Source organism: Mus caroli, unplaced genomic scaffold, assembly GCF_978045245.1.
Source record: "Mus caroli unplaced genomic scaffold, Mus_caroli_1 scaffold_16, whole genome shotgun sequence".
Classification (NCBI taxonomy): domain Eukaryota; kingdom Metazoa; phylum Chordata; class Mammalia; order Rodentia; family Muridae; genus Mus; species Mus caroli.
Window position 1 is genome coordinate 3,484,128 of NW_028227271.1, and position 23,421 is coordinate 3,507,548.

The window sequence follows — 23,421 nt, forward strand, 5'->3', positions numbered from 1 at the left end:
CAGCCACCCAGCTGGCATGCACTTACGCTGGAGCTTTTAATCCTAAACAGTCCACAGCCACACCTCCTACCCTCTCCACGCTCCACCGCCTCCTGGGAAGGTCGCACGCAGAAGGTCCAGGTGGCCCCGGGAGGTGCTCGGCTAAGTCGCCCCGCAGTCGCGGACTCCAGAGGGCCCACGCGTGACTGAGCCCCGCGGGACACGCCCCTCGCTCGCCCTACAGCTGGCGCTGCCGACCCCGGCCGAGCCTGGCACGGGGGCGGAGCGGCTCCGGACAGTGGCCTTTCCTCCCGGGGGAACCTGCTGAGGGCGGCCCCGAGCTCCTTCCTGTCCCTCCCACCGCGGTCCGGGCTCGGCGGCCGCTCGGCGCGGGGTCCCGGGCGCGGCTCGGGCGACTCTCGGCCGCTCCCACCCCGGCGAGTTCAAAAGGACGCGCGGCGCCGGGCCCTACCTGCCCGTCGGACTGGAAAGGTGAGCGCGCTGCGCGGAAGCCCGGAGCCCGCACTCGGCCGCCGCGCGCCTGCGACCGGACCCGCACGGGTACTGCGCGGCTGCGGGGACATTCGACGACCAGGGCGCGGGCCTGGGGCACGCGGGGTCCCCGGGGAGCGGGGAGCACCCAGCGGACGGCTCGGCGGGGCTCCTGGCCCTGGAAGCCCAGGTAATGCAGGTGGCTAAGGGACCCGGATCGCTCATGGGCGCAACCGGGCCGACCCTTGCTCAACTTTCCCAGGCCTGGGGAAAGGGTCACCAACGCCACCCATCCCCCGACCTCGCGACCAGGGTCAGCTCTTGGGGGAAGGATTTGTTTATGGAAGCTGATTAGAACCGAAAGGAAGAGAGTGGATATATCCAGGGGAAGGGACTCGGGGAAAACCTGGCGCCCGAGGCTCTCCTGGGATCTCCAAGCCCTGCGACCTCAGGAGCCCGTCCACCTCATTCTTGTCTGTCCTTCTTCCCACAGATCTGACCCTACGAAATAGCCTGCCATCAGCAACGATGAACAACCTACCGGCCACACCTTCTCCTGAAGGTAGGTGATGGCAGTCATGGAATAGGGGAACTGTTTAAGAATTCCCACCCCAGAACAGGTCTTGGAATTCCGCGAGGCCTCACTCAGTGTAGACTGGAAGACTCACCCATCCCCACCCCACCCTACCCCTAACAACCCGTTGCCGGGCCTCACGCAGCAAAAAGCTCCAAGGAAACAGAATTCAACTTCATTGTGCCCTTTTGCACTATTTTATTCTCAAGTCTGGACCGGGCCATTTCCAAGCACTGCGAGTCACCTGGGCTTAGGAAGTTCTTTGATGCCCAAAGGAGCCATTTTTACATTCACCCCAGTAGTTAAGTAAAGGAGAAAGGGAATCTTCTAAAGATAACCGGGAGGACTCGTGATGTCGCTTAATTGGTAGAGAACTTGTCAAGCATGGGCTCAGTCCGCAGTTCGGAATGAGCCCTGCGAGATGAAACCCATTTTGATGGCTTGTGCCTGCAGTCCCTGCAACTTGGGACGTAGAGGCGGGAGTACCAGAAACTCAAGGTTACCCTCAGCTAAATAGTGAATCCAAGTCTAGCCTGGGCTAGAGGGATGTGGGATGTGTTTAAAAATTCTAGGAGGCAGGTGGTGAATTGAGTCTCGCCTTTCCTTTCCTAATCAGGCTGGTTCTGGGGTGCTGACGGATATTTACATATTAATTGGTTTCACCTTGTGCCTGGGTGTGGGAGGAACTAACTTGTGATCCGTAGTCCTCTGTTATGTATAGAACAAACGTTCACTTTGAGGGACACTGTTTTTGCTGATATGAAGTTCGTCGGGGAGGGAGAACCCCGGGGAAGGCAAAATCTGAGGCAGTTTCTCCTGGAACTAGTGGGGCACGTGATTCAGACTGCTGCTTGGTGAGAAGTGGTGGGCACGGAGGACAGCCCTTCAGGCTGGTGGGTAAAGGCTCGGGGAGTGGGAGGTGAGCTTTGCAACAAAGTCTCTAGAAGAGTGAGGCTCAGTGTTTACCCCTTCCGGTCTGGTTATTTCATCTAGCACAAAGCTTCAAGGGTCATCCATGCCGTAGAGTGTTCTGGTTGACATTTGCTTTTACATTCGATTCTTTGGGATATACACCCAGAAGTGGAGTTGTTGTTAATATATAGCAATTGATAGATTTTAAAAGAACCATGATAGAGTTTTTCTTAGTAGCTGTGTTATTTATATCCCCAGCAGCAGCATACAAAGGTTCGGATTTCTCCACATCCTCTCTAACAGGTGTGTGTTATTCAGGGCAAGTGTGGCACTAGTGTCTTAGTGGGTGGGAAATGGTGTCTTGTGACTTTGTTTCCCTAGTGACTAGTGATGTCCAAGCATGTTCTTGTGTGCTTGCTTGTTGGTCACCTGGGCATCTGGAGAAAAGTGTATTGTTGGAGACTATGTCCGTTTCTGTTGTTTTGTTTTGTTTTTTTCCAGACAGGGTTTCTCTGTGTAGCCCTGGCTGTCCTGGAACTCACTTTGTAGACCAGGCAGGCCTTGAACTCAGAAATCCACCTGCCTCTGCCTCCCAAGTGCTGGGATTAAAGGCATGCGCCACCACTGCTCGGCACTATGTCCGTTTTTTAAACATTTATTTATTCATGTTGTGCATGTGTGTGTCTGTGTGCACTTGTGTGTTGTCCCCCCTCTTCAGCTTGCACATGCTGGAGGTCAGAGGACAACGTTCTGGAGTCAGTTCTCTTCTTCCAACACCTGGGTTCTAACTCAGGTCGTGGGTTTCTAACTTAGGTCCGGCTTGGCAGCAGGTGCCTTCACCTGGGGACCAACTCACTGGCTCCTTGCATGTTTTTAAATCATAGTGTTACACTGTTGCTGAGTTGTTTGTTCTTGGTTCAACGAGTGTCCTGGGTGGGTGGACTTATAGGATGCAGCACACAGTTTCCTGCCCGCTAGGTCTGAGCAAACATACATCCAAGCACAGGAGAGACGGCTAGTGATCAGCCAGGATTCCCTGTAGGATGGGTGCAGGGCCCAGCTCCTGGGCACCCCAGCTTGTACTTCTCTACCTTCGTCCCCTAGTTCAGGAGTGCTGGGCCACCTGCATTGTTGGGCTCTCAGGCCGTTGATACTTTTGTCTCTGGCTCTTCCTTTATTTTTTTATTTTTTTCAAAAAACAAAAACAAAACAAAACCCAAACAGTTTAAAATATGTTTTTCAATGCCACCAAGATAAGATCTTGTATGTAGCGTTAATATAATGTTAATATAATAATGTCTATAACAGTGAGTACTTATGGATGAAGATATTGTAATGAATAACTAATTGGCTAATATGGCAATCTTAGTATTATTTATTACCTTGACTTTAAAGGAAATTTAAGTCATTAAAATAAAATCACTAAAAGACATTGTCATAGGCCCCTGAGATTATTGTGGACCAAGCTGCTGGCCATGTGCGGTCAGTCAGAACCCTGTCTCAGGAGGTCTGGCCACCCCACCAGGTAAAGTCCATCCCATGCCACCCAGAGTTCACAGTGGCCTCCTCCCAGGTGTCGCACTAGATACTCAGCACTTTTACACTGAACAATTTTCTCACTACACGAGAAGGTTTTGTTCTCATTTTATCGAAAAACAAAATCTGAGTTTAAGAAAGTTAAGAAATTCTCAGTGATTTCAAAACCAAAACCAAAAACTAAACCAACCAAACAAAAACCATCCCAGTTTAAAGAAAGAAACCAAAAGAAATTTTCCCATCATGCCGCTGATCAGAGCAGAGGAAGCAGGGCCGGCTGTGGCCAGCCCGAGTGATTCCCCAGGTGTGTTCTTTCTGGCATGGTCTGCTGCTCGGGAGGTTTCCTTCACCCAGCTGCCGGTCACAGCAGATATACAGGGGGTGGGGGGCGGGATTCCAGCTGGCGCTCCTAAGGACAGAGGGTTGTGGGAGTGACCCTGTCAGGCAGGTCTAGAGCAAATAAGCAGGTTGGCAGCTTCAGGTGGCAACGGATCTGATGCCTCCTCCCGATAAGAGAACTGGCGGCTCTGGAGACAGGAGGCACAAAGGAATCAGCTAGGATCTGGGTCAACACAAAGACAGCTGTGTGAGGGCCTGTGGTGGTTAGGATCTGGGCAGAGCCTTAAAGTGGTGGCCCTCTACCCTGGCTACCTACCTACCCTGAAGTGCGGCCTTTCTTGGAAGCTCAGGAGGGAAGAGAGGGAGAACTTGTTTCTTTCTTTGGGAAAACTAGCAGGAACTGGGGGTCAAAATTAGGGCCTTCCACAAGCACTGGTGCACCCACAGCCCAGATTCCTCCTCTTGGTGCCAGGGCTCCTGGATTCAGATTGCTTTGCTGTTGTTGTTGTTGAGTGGAGCATGTGTAACACCAGCACTCGGGAGGTGTGGTTTGCAGTAGAGATTCAAAAGCAGCTAAGGTCAACAGAGCACCTAAGGTCAAAGGTCAAACCACTCTGGAGAAACCTCACCCTCACATCCAACCTCTGAATCTCCTGAAGCCCCCTGCCCATCCTCACTCTCAAGGACCATCTTGAGCATATCAGAGTTCCCAGACAAAGAGCTGCTGAAGGTCTCTACCTCCACCATCTCTCCATTTCCTGTTGAAGGCTCCACCTCCACCATCTCCCTGTTTCCTGCTGAAGGTCTCTACCTCCACCATCTCTCCATTTCCTGTTGAAGGCTCCACCTCCTTCATCTCCCTGTTTCCTGCCAGCGGTGCCCACCGCACCCATGTCCAGGTTCTCTGATTACCAGGATCAGCTGTCTACAGCCAAGCCTTCTGTTGCTTCAGGGACTTCGAGTCGGGCACCCTATCAGTTGTTTGCTCTGTCTGAGTCATTCGGGAATCCGTACCCAAACCTGCTGGCATGTCTCCATTCTCCTCCCAGGCTCCAGCGGCAGCCCCATTCCTTACACAACTTGACAGAAAAACTCCTTATGAATATACCTTGAGCTAGGTGTGGTGATGCACACCTTTAAATCCAACCCTTGAAAGACAGAGACAGGCAGATCTCCAGGAGTTTGAGGCTAGCCAGGGCTACATAGTAAAATGTCTCAAAACATACACACAACGCACACACGCACCCGCACGTGTGCGCGCGCGCGCGCGCGCGCGCACACACACACACACACATATATACACAGCTTATTTATATTCTGCCTCTGGTTCCTTCTTCCATTTTTTTCCGGAACCTACCCTAAACCACAGCTTTGCCTTCAACTCGAAGCCAGAAAGAACTCGTCTTGCGAAGGTCATTCTGGGTCCGATTTTGGGTAAATGCAACAAGAGTCCAGGTGCTTGATAGATTTGGCTGCCTTTGTACTGACCTACCAACCTAGGGCCAGAGTCACTCAGGGTTAGGGTTACCAGGGTTAGGGTGATCTTCCCCAGCCTCCTGTCTTGAGTATGCTAATGACCTTTTACATTTTGTGTCTGCCTTTGTTCCACTGCTAGGGATGAGACCCAGGGCCACGCACGTGGTGGACAGGCTAGCCCTCTCCCACTGAACGGTAACCCAACCCACCTTTTCTCATTTCTTAATATCTGGTCCAGACCTGTTCTCGACTTCCTGTATATCTGATAGGCAGTCATGCCCTGTCCCTACCCAGTTCCTCCCGAGGGCTTCCCCAGCCCGGGTAAGAGCAAACCTCTCCTCCCCAGCTACTCAGCCCACACGCATGCGACTCCACCCCACATCCTGTCCAGGTCCTTGCTTCGAAGGAGATCTGGCCACTTTCTCCCTGGGCTGCTGCTATACCCAAGGCTTCAAGGTGAATGGAGAAAGGCTCCCATTTGGATGTTTAGGGTGCATTAGCCTCTGCCTTCTTTTCACTTTCAGCCTGTTGTCCGAGCCCCAGAGGGATCCCTTAAAAATCAATTTGTTTGAATTATGGGTTGCCACAGAGCAAGCAACCCAGAATTTATTTGCATAAAATAGCAGCAGCCAGGCTGGTGAGATGGCTCAGGAGGTAAGAGCACCCGACTGCTCTTCCAAAGGTCCTTAGTTCAAATCCCAGCAACCACATGGTGGCTCACAACCATTTGTAACAAGATCTGACTCCCTCTTCTGGGGTGTCTGAAGACAGCTACAGTGTACTTACATATAATAAATAAATAAATCTAAAACAAAACAAAACAAACCAGCAGCAGCCACCCGGTGTTTTAAAGAGTTTGGCTGAGTACCTGCTGCGCGGTGTCGAGCACGGTCCCCTGGCTTGTGTGCGCACAAACCCAACTTCAGTTGCCAATCCAGCAACACAAATCCAAGCAGGTCCTAACTTTTGACAGCTCTTGTGATGGTGTGTCCCGGACCAATACATGGAGCTGTGGTGGACGGAGAAGTCCACAGTGCCTTCCCAGGGCCTGGCATTTGCCGCTGGCTGTCAGCTGAGCCTGAAAACTTGATTACCCTCCACATATAGTCATCCTCCTGTAGACTAGGCGGACGGAGCCTCTTCAGGATACAGTGGTCTCAAGATTTCCAGTGTGAGCCGGGTGTAGTGGTGCACGCCTTTAATCCCAGCACTTGGGAGGCAGAGGCAGGTGAATTTCTGGTCTACAAAGTGAGTTCCAGGACAGCCAGGGCTACACAGAGAAACCCTGTCTTGGAAAAAAAAAAAAAAAGATTTCCAGTGTGATATTTGGAATTCCAGGGTCCCCTGGCCCCTTCTACTAATCAAGGTCTGCATTTTTTTTAAAAAGATTTTACTTATATGAGTGCATTGTAACTGCCTTCAGACACACCAGAAGAAGACAACAGGGCTGGTGAGATGGCTCAGTGGGTAAGAGCACCCGACTGCTCTTCCAAAGGTCCAGAGTTCAAATCCCAGCAACCACATGGTGGCTCACAACCATCCGCAACGAGATCTGGCGCCCTCTTCTGGAATGTCTGAAGACAGCTACAGTGTACTTACATATAATAAATAAATAAATCTTTAAAAAAAAAAAAAGAAGAAGACAACAGATCCCATTACAGATGCTTGTGAGCCACCATGTGGTTGCTGGGATTTGAACTCAGGATCTCTGGAAGAGCAGTCAGCACTCTTAACCGCTGAGCCATCTCACCAGCCCAATATCTGCATTTTTTTTTAAAAAGAATTTTTTTCATTTTTATGTAATGTATGTGAATGTTTTGCCTGCATATGTCTATGTCATCTGTGTGTCACACGCATGCAGTGCCTGCAGAATCTAGAAAAGGCTATCAGATCCCCCAGGAACTGGAGTTCCAGAACATTCCATGTAGGTGTTGGGAATCAAACATAGATCCTCTGGAAGAGCGGTTAGTGCTGCAACAGCTGAGGCCTCTCCAGACCCCACAGTGTGCATTTTAACAAGATCCGTTAACAATGTTGAGGAAATGCGGCTCTGTAATGACCCTGTGGTGGCTCCATGTCTCACCGACAGCTGCAGCCACAGACAGGCCCATGTGCCATGAAGCCTGTAGCTTCATCCCCCCTTCCCTCCCTCCAAGTTGCCTCCACCTCCACGAGGCACCTTTGACATGCACACTGCAGCCCAGGTGCCTTCCATCATTACAGACCACCTTACTTTGACCTTGATGTCCCTGATGTTCGCATGGCTGCCTCCCTCACAACCTTCCAGGGCTTTATTCAGGGTGCCTCTCAGGAACTTTCCCTCACTATCTTATTTAAAATTGCAGCTCCTTCCCACACCCCACGGCCTGTCCCTTGCTTGCTTGTTTTTCCACATATCTCAAACCAGCAACCACCACGGTGCTCCTCTTCCTCCTCTCTTTAGTGTATTTTCGCACTTTCTTCAATCGCCTCAACTCGCCTGTTCTGAGCAGAGCCTAGCTTCACTCCATGGTCTTCCCTCTGTGGTCCTCCCTCTGAGGTCCTCCATGCTCTTAACATCCGTGGTCCTCCCTCTGTGCTCTTCCCTCCGTGGTCCTCCCTCTGTGGTCCTCCCTCTGTGGTCCTCCCTCTGTGGTCTATACTTGGCAGGTGGCTGGAGCTGCCTCTCACAACACAGCCTGTACAGGTTGTGCTAGCAGGAGAATCAATAGTTTCAAACCAGCCTGGGCTAAACATGTGTCTTTAAGTGAGAGAAGGGGACTGGAGGGATGGGCTAGTGGTTTTGAGAGTGGCTGCCCTTCTAAAGGACCTTGGTTCAATTCTCAGAGCCCACATGGCTGCTCACAACTTCCTCTAATTCTAGTCTCTGCAATCATATAATACTTGTCTTAATATATTCTCAGTGCACAGCTCTCAATGCCCTAGACTGTGGGTAGACTAGGCTGGCCTCCATCTCTGAGATCCCTTTGTCTCCTGGGGCTGGGATTAAAATCTGTGCACTGCTGCACCTAGCCAGTATTTGGCCTTGTGCCTGGCTCATTTACCTTGGCAGCATGGTCCTCTGAGGTCATCTGTGTTGTTCCACACATTAACTCCCCCCACCCCCTTTATTTTTGTTTTATGTGTATGTGTGCCTTCGGAAGCCAGAACTAGGGTTCCAGGTGTTTGTGAGTGGCCATGTGTGTGTTGGGAGTTAAACCCTGATCCTCTGCAAGAACTGCGGAGCCTTACACACGGAGCCTTCCTTCCCTCTAGCTCCGTCATGTCTTAAGGCAGGATAAAACCCCAGGTCTGCCTTGGCAGTGTTTTGTTTACCCGTTTGCCTGCTGATGGGCATGGAGATGCTGCATCCTGGGATTCGGAAGCAGCACTTCTGTGAGCATCCGGTGACATCATTCCCTTGTTTCCTGAGTCTGTACTGAGAAGCAGACTGCAGGCCAGAGCTCTGTTTACATTTTAGGAGACCTGGGAAGGCAGTGCTTTGCCAGGGTTTTATTATTATCATTTGATTTGGTTTTGTTTTCTTGAAACGGGGTTTTGCTGTATAACCCAGGCTGGATTTGAACTCTCTCTCTTTTTTTTTTTTTTTTTTTAGTTTTTCGAGACAGGGTTTCTCTGTATAGCCCTGGCTGTCCTGGAACTCACTTTGTAGACCAGGCTGGCCTCGAACTCAGAAATCCGCCTGCCTCTGCCTCCCGAGTGCTGGGATTAAAGGCGTGCGCCACCACACCCGGCTTGGATTTGAACTCTCAATGTTCCTGCAGAGAGAGAGAGAGAGAGAGAGAGAGAGAGAGAGAGAGAGAGAGTGAGTGTGTGTGTACTTGTGCCTTGGCACACACACCTGTGGAGGTTAAAGGACGACTTTGTAGAGTCAGTTCTCTCCTGCCTTTTATGCATATTCCAGAGCCCAAACCTTGGTTTTGAGATTTACATCACTGAGCAGCAAGCCCCTTCACCCACCAAGCCATCACACCGGCCCCTCAGGGCATTTACAGGCTAGGTCAGTTTGCCTGTTTTGTTGATTGATCTATGACCGGAACCCAGCACAGAGTACACACTCAATCACTTACTGCACCGACTTAAAATCTGAGACAGGGTCTCCCTATGTGGCTCTGTTGCCTTCTAGATTCTGGGATTAAAGGCAGGCACCACTGCTCTGGGCTATTGACATTTTTAGGCATTGAGACAGAGCCTCCCTGTGGAGCCTCAACTGGCCCTGAGTTTAAGGCAGCCCTCCCTCCTCAGCCTGGATTATAAATGGGCCTCACCACTCCCGACTTAACTTTTTATTTAAGCTTGGCATCTGAATGTAGTAAGTAGCTTCTCACAGGGCTCCCTTCCTGGCTCATAGTGTTTACTGTCTCCAGTCAAAGGTTCCCAAAGCAGACCTCCATGACTTGACCCTTCGGTCTGCACCAGCCTCCCGGGCCAGGGAGGGCTCAGTTGTTAGTTCTCTAAGTGCCTCTCTGGCTGTCGTTCACAGATCGTTTTGTATCTGTGCTTCCGCCCCACCCCCACCCCCCCTTTCCAGATTTGGAGACAAGGTCTCATTATGTAGCCCACACTGGCCTCAAACCATCTCACAGTCCTCCTCGCAATTGCTGGAATTACTGTCCCGACTGAGCCACCACGCCCAGCTCAGCCTGTCTTCTCTCGAGCCGACTTCCTCATGTTTAGAGACGGAGGCAGCCTCCTCTCAGGGACCCTGCTTTTCTTCTCTAACCTGACACCTTCAAGTCCACACCTCAAGCCCAGTCCGAATATAACATTTTGTAAATTGTCCTGGTAATCTGTCTGCTACCCGGAGCTTCTTGACACAGTTCAAGGCGGCTTCTAACCTGGGCATTTCTGCTAGAAAGCTTGGTGTGCATTTTTTTTTTTTTTTTCACGTTTTGAAATCACACTGAAAACGAGAAGACTTACAGGAAAAGCAGGAATGGGCAGACCACGCTACAGGAGCGAGCACCTTTATAATCAGACTCCACATAAACACAGTAACAACCTCCATAAAAAGGTTGACTAGTGGAAGGAGTTACAGAGACAAAATTTGGAGCTGTGACGAAAGGATGGACCATCTAGAGACTGCCATATCCAGGGATCCATCACATAATCAGCCTCCAAACGCTGACATCATTGCATACACTAGCAAGATTTTGCTGAAAGGACCCAGATATAGCTGTCTCTTGTGAGACTATGCCGGGGCCTAGCAAACACAGAAGTGGATGATCACAGTCAGCTATTGGATGGATCACACAGCCCCCAATGGAGGAGCTAGAGAAAGCACCCAAGGAGCTAAAGGGGTCTGCAACCCTATAGGTGGAACAACATTATGAACTAACCAGTACCCCAGAGCTCTCGACTCTAGCTGCATATGTATCAAAAGATGGCCTAGTTGGCCATCAGTGCAAAGAGAGGCCCATTGGACTTGCAAACTTTATATGCCCCAGTACAGGGGAACCCCAGGGCCAAAAAGGGGGAGTGGGTGGGTAGGGGATTGGGGAGGTGGGTATGGGGAACTTTGGGGATAGCATTGAAAATGTAAACGAGGAAAATACCTAATAAAAAGTAAATTAAAAGAAAAAAAAAAAAGGTTGACTAGTGTCTGAACCTAGAGTCTCAGTCAGGTGGGCGGGTCCTCGGGTGGGCGGATCCTCAGGTGGGCAGATCTTTGTCCGGGTGGGCAAATACTGTTCTCCATTTGTTTTTGTTTTGTTATTTATTTGCGACTTGGTAGCTCTATTTAGCCTTGGCTCAAGCTTGAGGGAACCTTCCTGCCTCTGCCTCTCTTAAAGGCATGCGCTATAGCAACCATTTTCTTAAAAACAAAGTCTGTCAGTCATGGTGGCTCACACCTTAAAACCTAGCACTCCAGGAGGGACTCTTGAGTTTGAGGCCTGCCACAACTACCTATCGAGACCCTGCCTCTAAATAAATTTTTAGCAAAAAATAAATTTAAGCTGGGCGTGGTGACACATATCTTTATTCTCAGTACCTGGAGGCAGAGGTAGGCGGATCTCTGTGAGTTAGAGGCCAGCCCGGTCTACAAAGTTCCAGAAACCAGGGCTACACAGAGAAACTGTGGTGTTTTTGTTTTTGTTTTTTCGAGACAGGGTTTCTCTGTATAGCCCTGGCTGTCCTGGAACTCACTTTGTAGACCAGGCTGTCCGGGAACTCAGAAATCCGCCTGCCTCTGCCTCCCAAGTGCTGGGATTAAAGGCGTGCGCCACCACGCCCAGCCTGAGTATGGACTCATTGAGTTGGCAAAGTTTGTACATAGTGTGCACAAAGCCCTGCATTTGATCCCTAGCACTTCTTAAAACCAGCATAGGGTGCATGCCCGCAGTTACAGCCCTCCAGATGTGGAGGCCGCAGAGTCACAAGTTCAAGGTCATTTTCGGGTTTGAACTCTGGCTACCAGAGTGCCTGTTCCTGCTAGCCATCTTGCTGGCCCTCATCATTTAAGTAACACTATTAACATGTGATTTTTCATGTGTGTGCGCTGTGTCTGTAGAGACTGAAGTAAGGTGCTGGATCACCTGGAATTGGAGTTACAGGAAATTGTGAGCCATCCAACGTGGGTGCTGGGAACCAAGCCCAGTCCTCTGGAAGAGCAGCATTTCTCCACACACATACACACACACACCTTCACACACGCACACTCACACATGCATCTCCCCATACTCAGTCACACACATATTCACACATGCTCATACTCACATACATACTCATACATATACACATATATACAAACACATATTCAAACATAAATGTATTCACACACACACACATCTCCCCATACTCAACATACACCCCCACACACACACATACATCTCCCCATACTCACATACACACACACCCTACACACATATACATCTCCCCATACTCACATACACACACACCCTACACACATATACATCTCCCCATACTCACACACCACACACATCTCCCCATACTCAACATACACATACACACTCACACATACATCTCCCCATACTTACATACACACACCACACACACATACTCTTATATACACATCACACATACACACACACATCTCCCTATACTCACATACACACACAAACATGCCATACACACACACTCACACACACCACACACTTTCTCATCTCACACACACATGCTTTCGTGCACACTACATCCTAGCTCTTTGGGTGTTCTCCCACGTTATTTACACACTAGCCCTGCAATGTTGGTTTAATAATTCACATGAAAAGCATGTGTGAATGAGCCTTCAGGGTGACTGAGCATGGCTGCCTAATGAGCTGAGCTCAGTCTCCTGCAGCCCCTTGGTAGGCGAGAGCCAGTTCCCTCAAGCTATCATAATGTCACCTCATAAATCAGTCCCAGCTCTCAGGAGGCAGAGGCAGGTGGTTCTCTGTGAATTCAAGGTCAGCCTGGTCCACATAATGACTTCCAGGACAGCCAGGGCTTTGCAGAGAGACCTCTCTCACCACCCCCACCTCCACTCCCAAATAAAAAAAGGGTTGGGCTGGCCTTGGTACTGGAAAGCATTCCTGACAGCCCGTCTCTGCTTTTTCAGTTATGGGAACAAGGGCAATTCACTCAGGAGGTTCTCGTTGTTCTCTGACCCTTCACTCTTGACCCCTTTTGCCCCAGCTCACAGCGACTGATGTCACTTCACCCATGCATGCTGTCACTTCACCCATGCACCGTGGAACCACATCAGCGTTCCTTTGACAGCTCTGTTGAGAGTAGCCCTTTCTAGGCCCAGTCCTAGTGCCACTCAATGGCTTCCACCACCCCCTGGCATAAATACCAACCAGGCCCCTCTGCTGCTTTTCTGATCCTGGGATGTTCAGCTGATGGAACCTCTGAGGCATGGTAGGGTTTGAGCACTGTGAAGCAGGTCCTGCCCTGCTCTGTCCCCTGCATGCCTAGCATGGCTCCTGGCAAAACAGGTGGACCACAGTGCTGAGAGCTTCTCTCCTGCCCCTTTAATCTCCCCTCTCTTTGCTCATTCTCTCTCTCTCTCTCTCTCTCTCTCTCTCTCTCTCTCTCTCTCTCTCTCTCTCTCTCTCTCTCTCTCCCCCTGCGCCCCCCCCCCCGCCCGTGTGGTTTTATTTTCTTTCTTTTGAGATAGTGTCTCTCCCTAGCCTGGCTAGAACTCACTATAAACCCATGCCTCCAGCTCTTAAGGATTGTGATTCTAGGTTCAGAGACGGCCAGCCCATTATCCTCTGAAAACCTGAATCCTGCAGTAACCTTTACCAAGTCCCATCTTCAGCAGTTATATCAAAAATGCTAATTAAGGAAAGACTGTGGTATCACACAGTCTTTTATCGCTTTAATTCCAGCTCTGGGGAAACAGAAGCAGGCAGATCGTTGTGAGTTCAAGGCCAACCTAGACAATGGAGCAACTCCAGGCCAACCAGGGCTACATAGTGAGACCTTCTAGACCATAGTTTGGTAAGGCCCTGACTCAGAGTAATTACTTTAGAGTCAGGCTTTGGGACTTTGGGGTTTTGGAGTTTAAAGGATAGGCAGACAGATACAGGATAGAATGCAGGCAGGCTCTGGGTACTAGAAGCCCTGTGCTGAGCCTGGTAAAGTGCAGACCTTATCCTAGAAGTAAAAGATTTGGGGCAGGGTAAGAATATTATTTTATTACTTAAAAATCATGTTTATAATATGTAAGGCCGGGGAGATGGCTGGGTGGGCAAGGCCCCTGCTGTATAAGCATGAGAACCCCAGTAAAGCCATAGGTGGTATCACGCATTTGTTTTGCTTTAGAAACATTCCCACTGGTACTGGCTGGCCTGGAACTCGCAGCGATCCACCTGTGTCCATCTCCTAAGCACCGGGGTTAAAGGTGAAGGGCACCTGGCAGCAGCAGGCCTTTGCCAGCTCAGCACTGCCGTAGTGAGGTGGAACGTGGAGACAGGAGACTCCTCACAGGCCAGCCAGTGTAGGGAGCAGAGGACAGGAAGAGATCCTGTGTCAAACCAAGAAGATGGTGAGGATGGAGCCCAGAACTCGTCCCCTGTGACTTCTACAAGTACACCCCACGGGCAGGAGTATGTTAGAGTATGTAGAACGCTGCAAAATGTACTGGATACACCACGATGCTGCTTCACACACACAGACACATACCACATACATACACAGACACACAGAGACACAGACGTTTACGTCCCCTTCTCTCTCTCTCTCCCTGCACTCAACGTGCCCCTTACATTACTATAACCCTCCTGTTGTAGTGTCATAGTTACAATCCTACAACTAGGTATTGTCACCTCCTGTTAGCATCTGAAGTGACCGATGCAGATGGGTTTGATGAGGCTTTCTTACCCAAGGGCGCACAGCAGGTAAAGGACAGGGTTTGTATTTGAAAGTCAGTCAGTCCAGACTCAAAGGACTTCCCTGTATAGCTCAGGCTAGCCTGGAACTCTATATAGTACAGGAGGATCTTGAACAATCTTTCTCAGCCCTGAGTTCTGAGATTATAGACATGTCACCACACCTAGCAAAACCCAACCCCCTCATGGTCTCACTCAATAGCCCTGGCTAGCCTGGAATTCTCTATATAGACCAGGCTGGCCTTGAACTCTGAAACCTGCCTGCCTCTGCCTCCTGAGTGCTGGGATTAAAAGCATGTATCACCACCCCCAAGCCAAAAGCTCCTATTTATTTATTTATTTATTTAGTTAGTTAGTTAGTTAGTTAGTTAGTTAGTTGTTTTTTGAAACAAGGTCTCAGGCACATTGTGGCTCTGGTTGTCCTGGAACTCATTCTGTAGATAGGCTGGCCTTGAATGCAGATTTGCCTGCCTCTGCCTCCCAAGTGCTAGCTAGCATTAAAGGTGTGCATCATTACACCTAGCTCAAGCCCCTATTATATATATATATATATATTTTTTTTTTAGTTAACTTTTTTTTTTTTTTAACAATTTTAGATTTATTTATTATATGTAAGTACACTGTAGCTGTCTTCAGATACTCCAGAAGAGGGCGCCAGATCTCGTTGCGGATGGTTGTGAGCCACCATGTGGTTGCTGGGATTTGAACTCTGGACCTTCGGAAGAGCAGTCGGGTGCTCTTACCCACTGAGCCATCTCACCAGCCCCTCAAGCCCCTATTTTTAACCATTGTATTGGACAGAGAGAACATCATATAAATGTTGTCATTTGGAAATCGTTTGCTTCCATCTCTGTTTTCCAGGATTTTCTGCTTGGAGTTCCTGTAGACACTATTCGATGAACTTTTTTTTATCTGTATTTTATGAATATGAGTGTTTTCCTTGTATGGATGTTTGTGTACATGTGTGCCTGGTGACCACACAGGCTAGGACATCAGATCCCCTCGGACTGGAGTTACATATACGTGGGTGCTGGAGATAAAAATCTGAGTCCTCAGAAGACTAGCCTGGGCTCTAACCACTGAGCAGCTCTCCAGGATGGTGTCGTGACAGAATGCCAAAGACAAAGAGTTCACCCTTTTCTTTTCCCCCTTCCTCTACTTCCCAGAATTGATGACCACGCCGGTTTTTCAGGCCCCTGAGACCCTGTCCCCACAAGCTGAAGAGGCCAGCACGGCGCTCATTGCAGGTAATAATGCCAGTGTACCAATTCAAGGAGCCTCAGAACTGAGACCTCTTGCTCAGCCTGGAACCCAGTGTGACTGCTAAGATGTTCCCTATACAGGAAGAACCACGTCGGGGTAACTGGGTTCATTCTGGCATGTAGGTCTGGCACATGCATAGCTGTGAAAGACCCAGAGGCATGACCATAAGTGACTGGCTGGGAGTGACCATGCACAGGCACTGGTTATGTGGCTGCTCAGCTGGGGTATGTGGGTTGGGAGGAGGGTCTATGTGGCTTGTCGAGTGGGTGAGGAAGAGCGAGTGGGGAGAACCAGAGCAGCTCTCATAGGAAGCTATGTATTTAAAACACCCTTCCTGTTGGCATGAGCTATTTATTTCCCTCCTGGTTTCTAGCAAGATCATCAGAAACTGGTTTGGGAGGAAGTTGAATTTTGTCAGAAATCAAAACAGCATGTCTATAGCCAAGTACCAAGAACCTCTGGATGCTGTGCCCTGGACAAGCTGTGTTCGAGGGGCGCCCCACTAGGAAGTAATGACCTAATTCAGAGGGCCCCTTGTAGTACTAAAACCTCTCTCTCTCTCTCCCCCAAGTTGTTATCACCGTGGTGTTCCTTACCCTGCTCTCGGTGGTGACCTTGATCTTCTTTCACTTGTACAAGAACAAAGGCAGCTACGTCACCTATGAGCCTGCAGAAGGGGAGCCCAGCGCCATCCTCCAGATGGAGACTGACTCAGCCAAGGGCAGAGAGAAGGAAGAGTACTTCATCTAATGTTTCCCAGGCTGCCTCTGTAGTTAGGGAATGTTTGCTCTAAAGCCAGGGAGTGGCGTTGGGTGATACAGGCACATCCACTCACCTCCCAGGACACGGCCCCCAACACCGGAGACACGGAGAGAGCTGTTCATGATGCTGGGCCTTGATAAGGACAGTGCTCGAAACCGACCAACAAAGAGGGGGCCATGCCTGAGTTGGAAGTGAGGTCACATGCTGGTCCACTTTATCCCCTCCCTAGTTGACGAGCAATAGCCCCAGTCAGTGTAGCTATCCAGTCTTTCTGGAGGCAGGACGCCACAGGAAGGGGTCAGACCAGGGAGGGGATAGGAGTCTGAGAATGTTACTGCCTTTGTTTGATCTGAGCCCCACTGTTCCCCAATCAGCCTCAAACTTCTGTTTTTATCCTAATTAAACTTATGAAAATCAGATTTTCATTTTCAAGAACTAAATTTCTCAAGCTTTTTACAGCATTTTCTCTTGCTTAAGTCATCTGCATGTGTTGTCTTAGTAAGGACTTAATGGAAGTTCTACAGTTCTCAAAACTATTCAGGAGTTGGAAATGAGGACAACCCAGGAGGTTTGTCCCAGACAAGCATCACTGGAAACACATGAGAAATAAGTGGGTTTGTTCTCAATTCTGGCAAGGGCCACAATCACCTAGATCTCTGTGTATAATATAGATGGAGCCAAGAAAGACCTGGCATTCAATCCTATCTGTAAAGCTCTTTTCTTTTTTTTACCCTTGAGACAGGGCTTCTCTGGGTACTAGCTCTGTAGACTAGGCTGGCCTCTAACTCACAGATCTGCCTGCCTCTGCCCCGTGAGTACCGGATTACAGTTATGAGTCCAGGATCATCTCTAGTGGACCCAGGAGAGCAGTCAAGCCTAGCCTGACACACCTACATTTACTTCAAAGACATATTAAAGAAACAGCAATGGGAGCACTAGCTGGTTTCTGGGTCGGATGTTAAAGACCTGCCATATAAAGGAAGCCATCTGAGCACATGCTAAGTAAAGAATGCTGGAGTGAGGTGTAATGCAACTTCATCACTTTATTCAAATCTTCAAAATAGTCTTTATTCTACATTTTTAGTATAAAAAATCCACAAGTTAAGTGCACCACAGTGTAGAGAGACATACAACGCTGAACTTCCATAACAGTCGATGGTACAGTCAAACATCACATGTACAGAACACAAGATTTAGATGAACTGAAATATCAGATAAAATAAAATCCAATCTCGGAAAACAAATCAAAATATTAAGGATCCCTGAAATATTAATCCTAATGAGATCTCACTGGACTCAAGTCATGTCATAGTGAGGCATTCACGTGACCGTACTAACCTACCTCAGGAAACTCCTGGGAGCCCGAGTGGCTACATGAGACACTCAGGAAGTGATAGCTAGTTTTTGATCTAAAACTCCCTTAATTAGACTTTAAAGCCAAGCTTTTGATATGCATCTTCTCCCCTGCCTGTCATCTTTCAATCTTCCTAGGACAGTTTGCACTGAGAACTGTTGTTTAAGTTCAGGTTTCTGGCACCACAGCTAGTCTGGGTTCATGGTGATGCAGAGATGGTTTATGAGGCGGGTCCAAAAGGTACCCTCCACCTTGCCTGGAGATATACAAAACCTGAAGAAATGGAGTCTGTGCTCAGGACACACAGGGGGCTTCAGAGGATCCTTATGAAAGATGAGTTAAAAATGTCAAGTGGGACAGGTGCAGGGAGACAAGGGGCTGAGTCTGGCTTTCGGTCCTGCACCACTGATTCTATGGATATTGATGGGAGGGGGTGGAGGAACAGTGGACAGGCTGGGCAGAGGATGGGAAGGAAAAGGCAGACAGCTAATGCATTTCAAAGATAAATCAAAAACTTAAGGAGATTAAAGACCAATCAGTAATTTGGCAACTTTAATTCTTAGGAAGATCAAAGTGCCCTCCAAACCTAATTTGATGTTTTATTACTAGAAGCAAAGACCAGCATGGCACAGCATCACTCCAGAGGAGTTAAGGAAGAGCCTTGGGCTGCTTCACTCACATTCGTTTGAAGAATGGATACCTCCTTACCTCAGAATGCTTTAGGGAGGGGCTGCTACCCTTACATGGTTCCTTATTAAATTTGAAAAGTGCCTCAAAAGTTTGGACACCAGAAAGACACCCCAAAAACATGTGTCTAAACTGCAACTTCAGGTTAATATGACTAAAGCAGTTACATTGTGAGAAGTGCTGAAGGTATGTGATGTCTTCCCCGGCACAGGAGTGGCCATGGTTCCTCACCAAATGGTGTAGCCACCATCTGAGCCACCCATGAAGAAGTTTCCCTTGCGCTGAGTTACAAGGACGTTGGCTCCCTGCATGACTGCGAGCTGAGCAGCGTTGGGAGGGCATCCAGGAGGTGGAGGCTAGAAGGAAAGAACAAGGTACAGTGGGCACAGGGAAAGAACACAAGAAGCAGATGCTGCGTAAGAAGATGGCAATGTGCCAATCAGTAACTTTTTTTTTTTTGCAGGCAGTGGGATAGACCCACCCCGGGTCTCACTGAGTAACTCTCACTTGACTGGTTCATGCTATGCAGCCCTGGCTGACATTAAACTCAAAGGTAGTCTGCTGCCTCAACCTCCCTACTGTTAAGTTTATCGAGTGTACTACAGTACCAAGCAACCAGCATTTTGAGGAGCTAAGTTTGCAACGGTTTAAGTTCTAGAGCAAGCCTACTCTCTCTGAATCCAGGACATAAACAGGAAAGGAAATCTGTTAGAGCTAGAACACCCAGAGTGTTCTAGCTCTAAGATATAGCCTGTAAATCCAGATCCCATCCTTCTCAGGGGAGAGCCACTCCCACCCCACAGGATCTCTTGTGGATGTGGGGTTTCATTTACCAGGGAGGGGGAGAGCCCTTTGTACAAGCTAAGCAAATGCTCTACTAGTGGGCTACATCTCCAGCAACCCTAGGTTTTTAACATACAACATTGTTAAAAGCCAATAATGATACCATTCTAGTCACCTCACTCTAGAATGTGACTCCTAAGAAGATGCCCTTTGCTAGAACCTTGTGGGCTACAAACCTCATACACAGTGTCACTGAGCAGGAAGACCTGGAAAATAAAACCTACTTACGAGGGACCGTGCATTCTACTTTCTAAATCACCTGGGCTCCTAGTACATTCCCCACTCATGGCAAATAGTAAATGCTTATGAGCTCACCAAGCAGCACCCCTGGACCAGTTCACTGTGCCTGAACAACTGAAAAAGGAGCTAGCAGCTAGCAGTCTTTTTAAATTTATAGACAGGGTTTCTCTATGTTGCCCTGGTTGTCCTGGAACTCGCTCTATAGACCAGACTGGCCTCAAACTCAGAGATCCCCGTCTCTGCCCCTAAGTGCTAGGATCAAAGGAAGATGCCACTAATTTAATAAGACGAGAAAACAAATCAACCTGATTAACTCTAAAACCAAAGGCTGTGTCCAATGCCCTGATTGGCCCGGCCACATTTCTGCTCTGAGAGGGCAGCAGCTGGGCCGGCCCTGACCACTATGGTTGGAGAATGAATATGAAGTCATTTCAGACTGTTCAAGTATACAAGGGCTGAGCTCCCGGTTAGGCATACTCACAGGAATGTTGCCAGCGGTGGCACCAGCTCCAAATCTGGCACCTGCATCATACCCTCCTTCCACCAACACTGCTGAGCCAGGTGGATAGATGGGACCAACTGGATAATAAGCCATGGGGATTGTGGAGCCTAGAGGCCCAACAGCCACAGACTGGGCCATAGGCAGATACAATGAGGCGCCAGGAAATGCAGCTGACATGGTGGGGACCGTGGCAGCCCCTGGATGAACAAAGCTTGGACGATAGAGCTGAAAGAAGCAGAAAAGAAAGCAAAATATTATTTTTGTGACATTCCTATTTGAAATCTCTTTAAGTATTATTGAGACCATCTCCTGTAGCTCAGGCTAGCCTTCAAGTATGTAGGAGTGGATGACCTTGAACTCCTGACTCTCCTGCCTTAACCTCTTGACTATGGAATTAGAAGCCTGTGCCACCAAACCCAGTTCACATTGTGCTAGGGACCAAATCTAGGGCTCGGTGGCATGCTAAGCAAGCACTCTACCAAATCAGCTACATCCCCAGCCCCTTGTTTCGTTTTGTAAACGGGGTTTGGTTATACAGACAGCCTTGAACTCAGCTTCCTCCTGCCTCAGCCTCTCAATGCTGAGACTACTCTCCTGTACCACCATGCATGGCTCATGAGTCCATTCTTAGTTCTTTTTTTTTTTTTTTTTTAAAGATTTATTATATCTAAGTACACTGTCTTTGTCTTCAGACACTCCAGAAGAGAGTGCAGATCTCATTACAGATGGTTGTGAGCCACCATGTGGTTGCTGGGATTTGAACTCAGGACCTCTGGAAGAGCAGTCAGTGCTCTTAACCACTGAGCCATCTCTCCAGCCCCTTGTTTTTAGTTCTTGTGTGTGCAGATTACACGCTGGTTACAGTCACTGGCACACAGTATTCTGAGTCATTTGCGTCCACAGCTACTACTGTGCTCAAGGGACCCAAACTCAGCTTAAGTCAGCATGTGTCAAATAGCATAATCAGATACTGCATTCAATTCCAATGGTAATTTTCACCTTAAGTTTTAGATGATTCACAGAGCATCCTTCTGCTTGTGAAGTCAGATTTGAAGACTTAACAAGGGGATCCAAGAGTGTTCTCAACTAGCTACAAGTTTAGGAAACTGCAGTACCTCTGAATATGCAGGTGGAGCATCAGTATAGGGTGGAGCCTGAGGAAGATGTAAGGTCTGAGGATATACTGGATTCCCAGGAGGTTGCACAGGGTAGGTAGGCTGTGTTGGATATTGACCTGGAATACAAAAGGGGAGGAGTGATGTTGTCGGTCAAATTAGGGGGGGGGTGGCAAACAGGAAAGATGCTCACTCAGTGTGTGAGACAAAGTGCTGCTCTTCCTGAGGACCCCAGTTCTATTCCCAGCACCCACATATGGCACAACCTCCTTTCAACGCTACCTTCTGCCTTGGTGGGCACCTACACTCACTCACAGCCAGAGGCAGGCACACTTCGAATAATAAAAACAAGTTTGTAAGCAGAGCTAGTAGACGGGGCAGGGTGCACAGGGTGGGGAGCAAGCAGAAGAGCTGCAAATAAGGCTGCCTTATTCCTTAGAGGCAGGAAAATAAGGATGGCGCTGGCTTCTGACTGGGCAGAAGGCGCCGTTCCCACTAGCATACTGATTGATGGAGGCTAACTTGGCCGTGTTCCCTTCCGAATAGAGGACAGGTCTGAGGGCCCGTTCCTGGGGCTCCGGACGGCTGGTGTCTTAGGGGGCTCCTCTGGGTGGTCTCCCCCGGGTTGTGCTGTAACCAGTCCTGAGTCCGTGCGACCCACGGTTCTCAGTGTTTACCTCACGGGTTCCTAGTCAAGGTCGACTTCCACAGAGTGAGTGACTGAAGTTAACCGTGAGAAGGGCGGCGGGTGGAGGGGTGGGGACCGCGACCGTGTTCTCACAAACATTAGCAACGCACAGGGGCGGCTACGAGTCCGGGCCCCGAGGAGGAAGCGCCAGAAGTCCCCGGCGGGCGGGAACGGGTCCTCGAGGGCCGGGGCCGTGCGGCGGAGCCGGCACCTCAGCAGTTAAGCTCGGCCGAGGCCTGTTGTTCCGAGGCGCGGCGCCCCGCCTCCGCCCGCCCTCCATTGGCCTCCCCAAATCCCTGCTCTAGCTCGCCATTCGCTCCAGCCGCTGTCCGTCACGGAAAGCCCCCCCACCCCACACACACAGGAGCCCGCGGCTCCAAACTGCGCCACACGGTTTACGGGGCCGGGGCCCGGAGGGCCGAGCGGCTGCGGTGTGGGGGGGAGGGGAGGGGGCGGCCACGTCAGGTGCGGCCGCGCTGCGCAGCCCGCTGAAGAGAGCCGCACAGACCGTCCCGGGTCCGACGTCCCCCGGCCCGCTCGACCCGAACCCGCCCGCCTCCCCGACGGCCCCCGCCGCTTCCCGGCCTTGCCTTTGCTGTTCATGGTGACTCTGAGTTCGCTCCCACTCGGCGTCGCGGACGGTTATTTTTCTCGTCCTCTTCCTGTTCGGAGTCACTTCCGTGTCACGTGACGTTCGTCCACTCTGCGTCAGGAGATGCCCGAGTGCGCCGCCGCCGGAAACCCCGCCCCCTCGCAGGCCCGCCAGTCGCGGCAAGGAGGGAGCTCGCGGCCCTGCTCTGCTCGGAAGCCCCGCCCTCCCCGTGCGCTCTGCCCTCACCGCGCGCGCCTCCTCAGGGCTCGGCCCCGCCCCTCCCTGCGCGGCTTCGCCCTCACCGCGCGCTTTGCCCTCACCAATTGCCCCGCCCTCCCTGCGAGGCCCCGCCCTCCTCGCGCTCCCCGGGTTCCTTGCTCTCTCTGCGCGGTCCTCGCTCTCACCGTGAGCCCCGCCCTTATCACGAGCCACTCCTTCCCGCGCGGCCCCGCCCTCACCGCACCGCTAGCCCCGCCTCCCTGAACGCTCCGCCTTCGCCGCGCGCTCCTCCTTTCTGCGCGGCCCCGCCCTAAAGAAAGCGGAGTCAGCCTAGGGCGGCGTCCTCACTGCGAGTCGCCTCTGCTCACTAACTCCAGGTGACAACGCAGGCTGTCACGACTCCACAGTGCCTGCGAGACGCAGCCCAGACCTCAGACCTTAGCCTGTCTCCCGTTCTGGTCCTTCCAGGCCTCTTGTTGAGGGCCCAGCGCCTGGCTTTGGGCTCGGAGATGG

The 23,421-nt window shown here is 50.2% G+C and overlaps 2 protein-coding genes across 5 annotated transcripts; one reads left to right on the top strand and one right to left on the bottom strand.

The window, feature by feature from the left end:
- Nucleotides 1-36: 36 nt before the first annotated feature.
- Smagp (small cell adhesion glycoprotein) lies at nucleotides 37-17,085 on the top strand. Of its 4 annotated transcripts, none has more exons than XM_021182836.2 (5): nucleotides 37-661; nucleotides 965-1,033; nucleotides 2,216-2,260; nucleotides 15,810-15,890; nucleotides 16,478-17,085. In XM_021182836.2, exons 2-5 carry the CDS (start codon nucleotides 1,000-1,002, stop codon nucleotides 16,654-16,656), a joined length of 339 nt encoding a protein of 112 aa, XP_021038495.1. In that variant the 5' UTR covers nucleotides 37-661; nucleotides 965-999; the 3' UTR covers nucleotides 16,657-17,085. The 4 variants fall into 4 exon arrangements, with proteins under 4 accessions (XP_021038495.1, XP_021038494.1, XP_029325633.1 ...); XM_021182835.3 differs by having other exon boundaries at nucleotides 37-471; XM_029469773.2 differs by lacking the exon at nucleotides 2,216-2,260 and having other exon boundaries at nucleotides 54-661.
- Nucleotides 17,086-17,686: 601 nt separating this feature from the next.
- Nucleotides 17,687-22,823, bottom strand: Dazap2 (DAZ associated protein 2). Its single transcript, XM_021182834.3, has 4 exons — nucleotides 22,688-22,823; nucleotides 21,410-21,528; nucleotides 20,274-20,519; nucleotides 17,687-19,065 (listed from the first exon to the last, which is right to left on the bottom strand). The coding sequence occupies exons 1-4, from the start codon at nucleotides 22,698-22,700 to the stop codon at nucleotides 18,937-18,939; spliced, it is 507 nt and encodes a 168-aa protein (XP_021038493.1). The 5' UTR covers nucleotides 22,701-22,823; the 3' UTR covers nucleotides 17,687-18,936.
- Between the last annotated feature and the right edge of the window lie 598 nt (nucleotides 22,824-23,421).

Coding starts and splice junctions, on each gene's coding strand:
- Smagp (XM_021182836.2), top strand. CDS start 1,000: ATGAACAACCTACCGGCCACACCTTCTCCTGAAG. Junction 1,034..2,215: donor GGCCACACCTTCTCCTGAAG/GTAGGTGATGGC, acceptor TTATATCCCCAG/CAGCAGCATACAAAGGTTCG. Junction 2,261..15,809: donor CTCCACATCCTCTCTAACAG/GTGTGTGTTATT, acceptor TCTACTTCCCAG/AATTGATGACCACGCCGGTT.
- Dazap2 (XM_021182834.3), bottom strand. Junction 20,520..21,409: donor CTCCACCTGCATATTCAGAG/GTACTGCAGTTT, acceptor TGCTTCTTTCAG/CTCTATCGTCCAAGCTTTGT. Junction 19,066..20,273: donor CCACCGCTGGCAACATTCCT/GTGAGTATGCCT, acceptor CTTTCCTTCTAG/CCTCCACCTCCTGGATGCCC.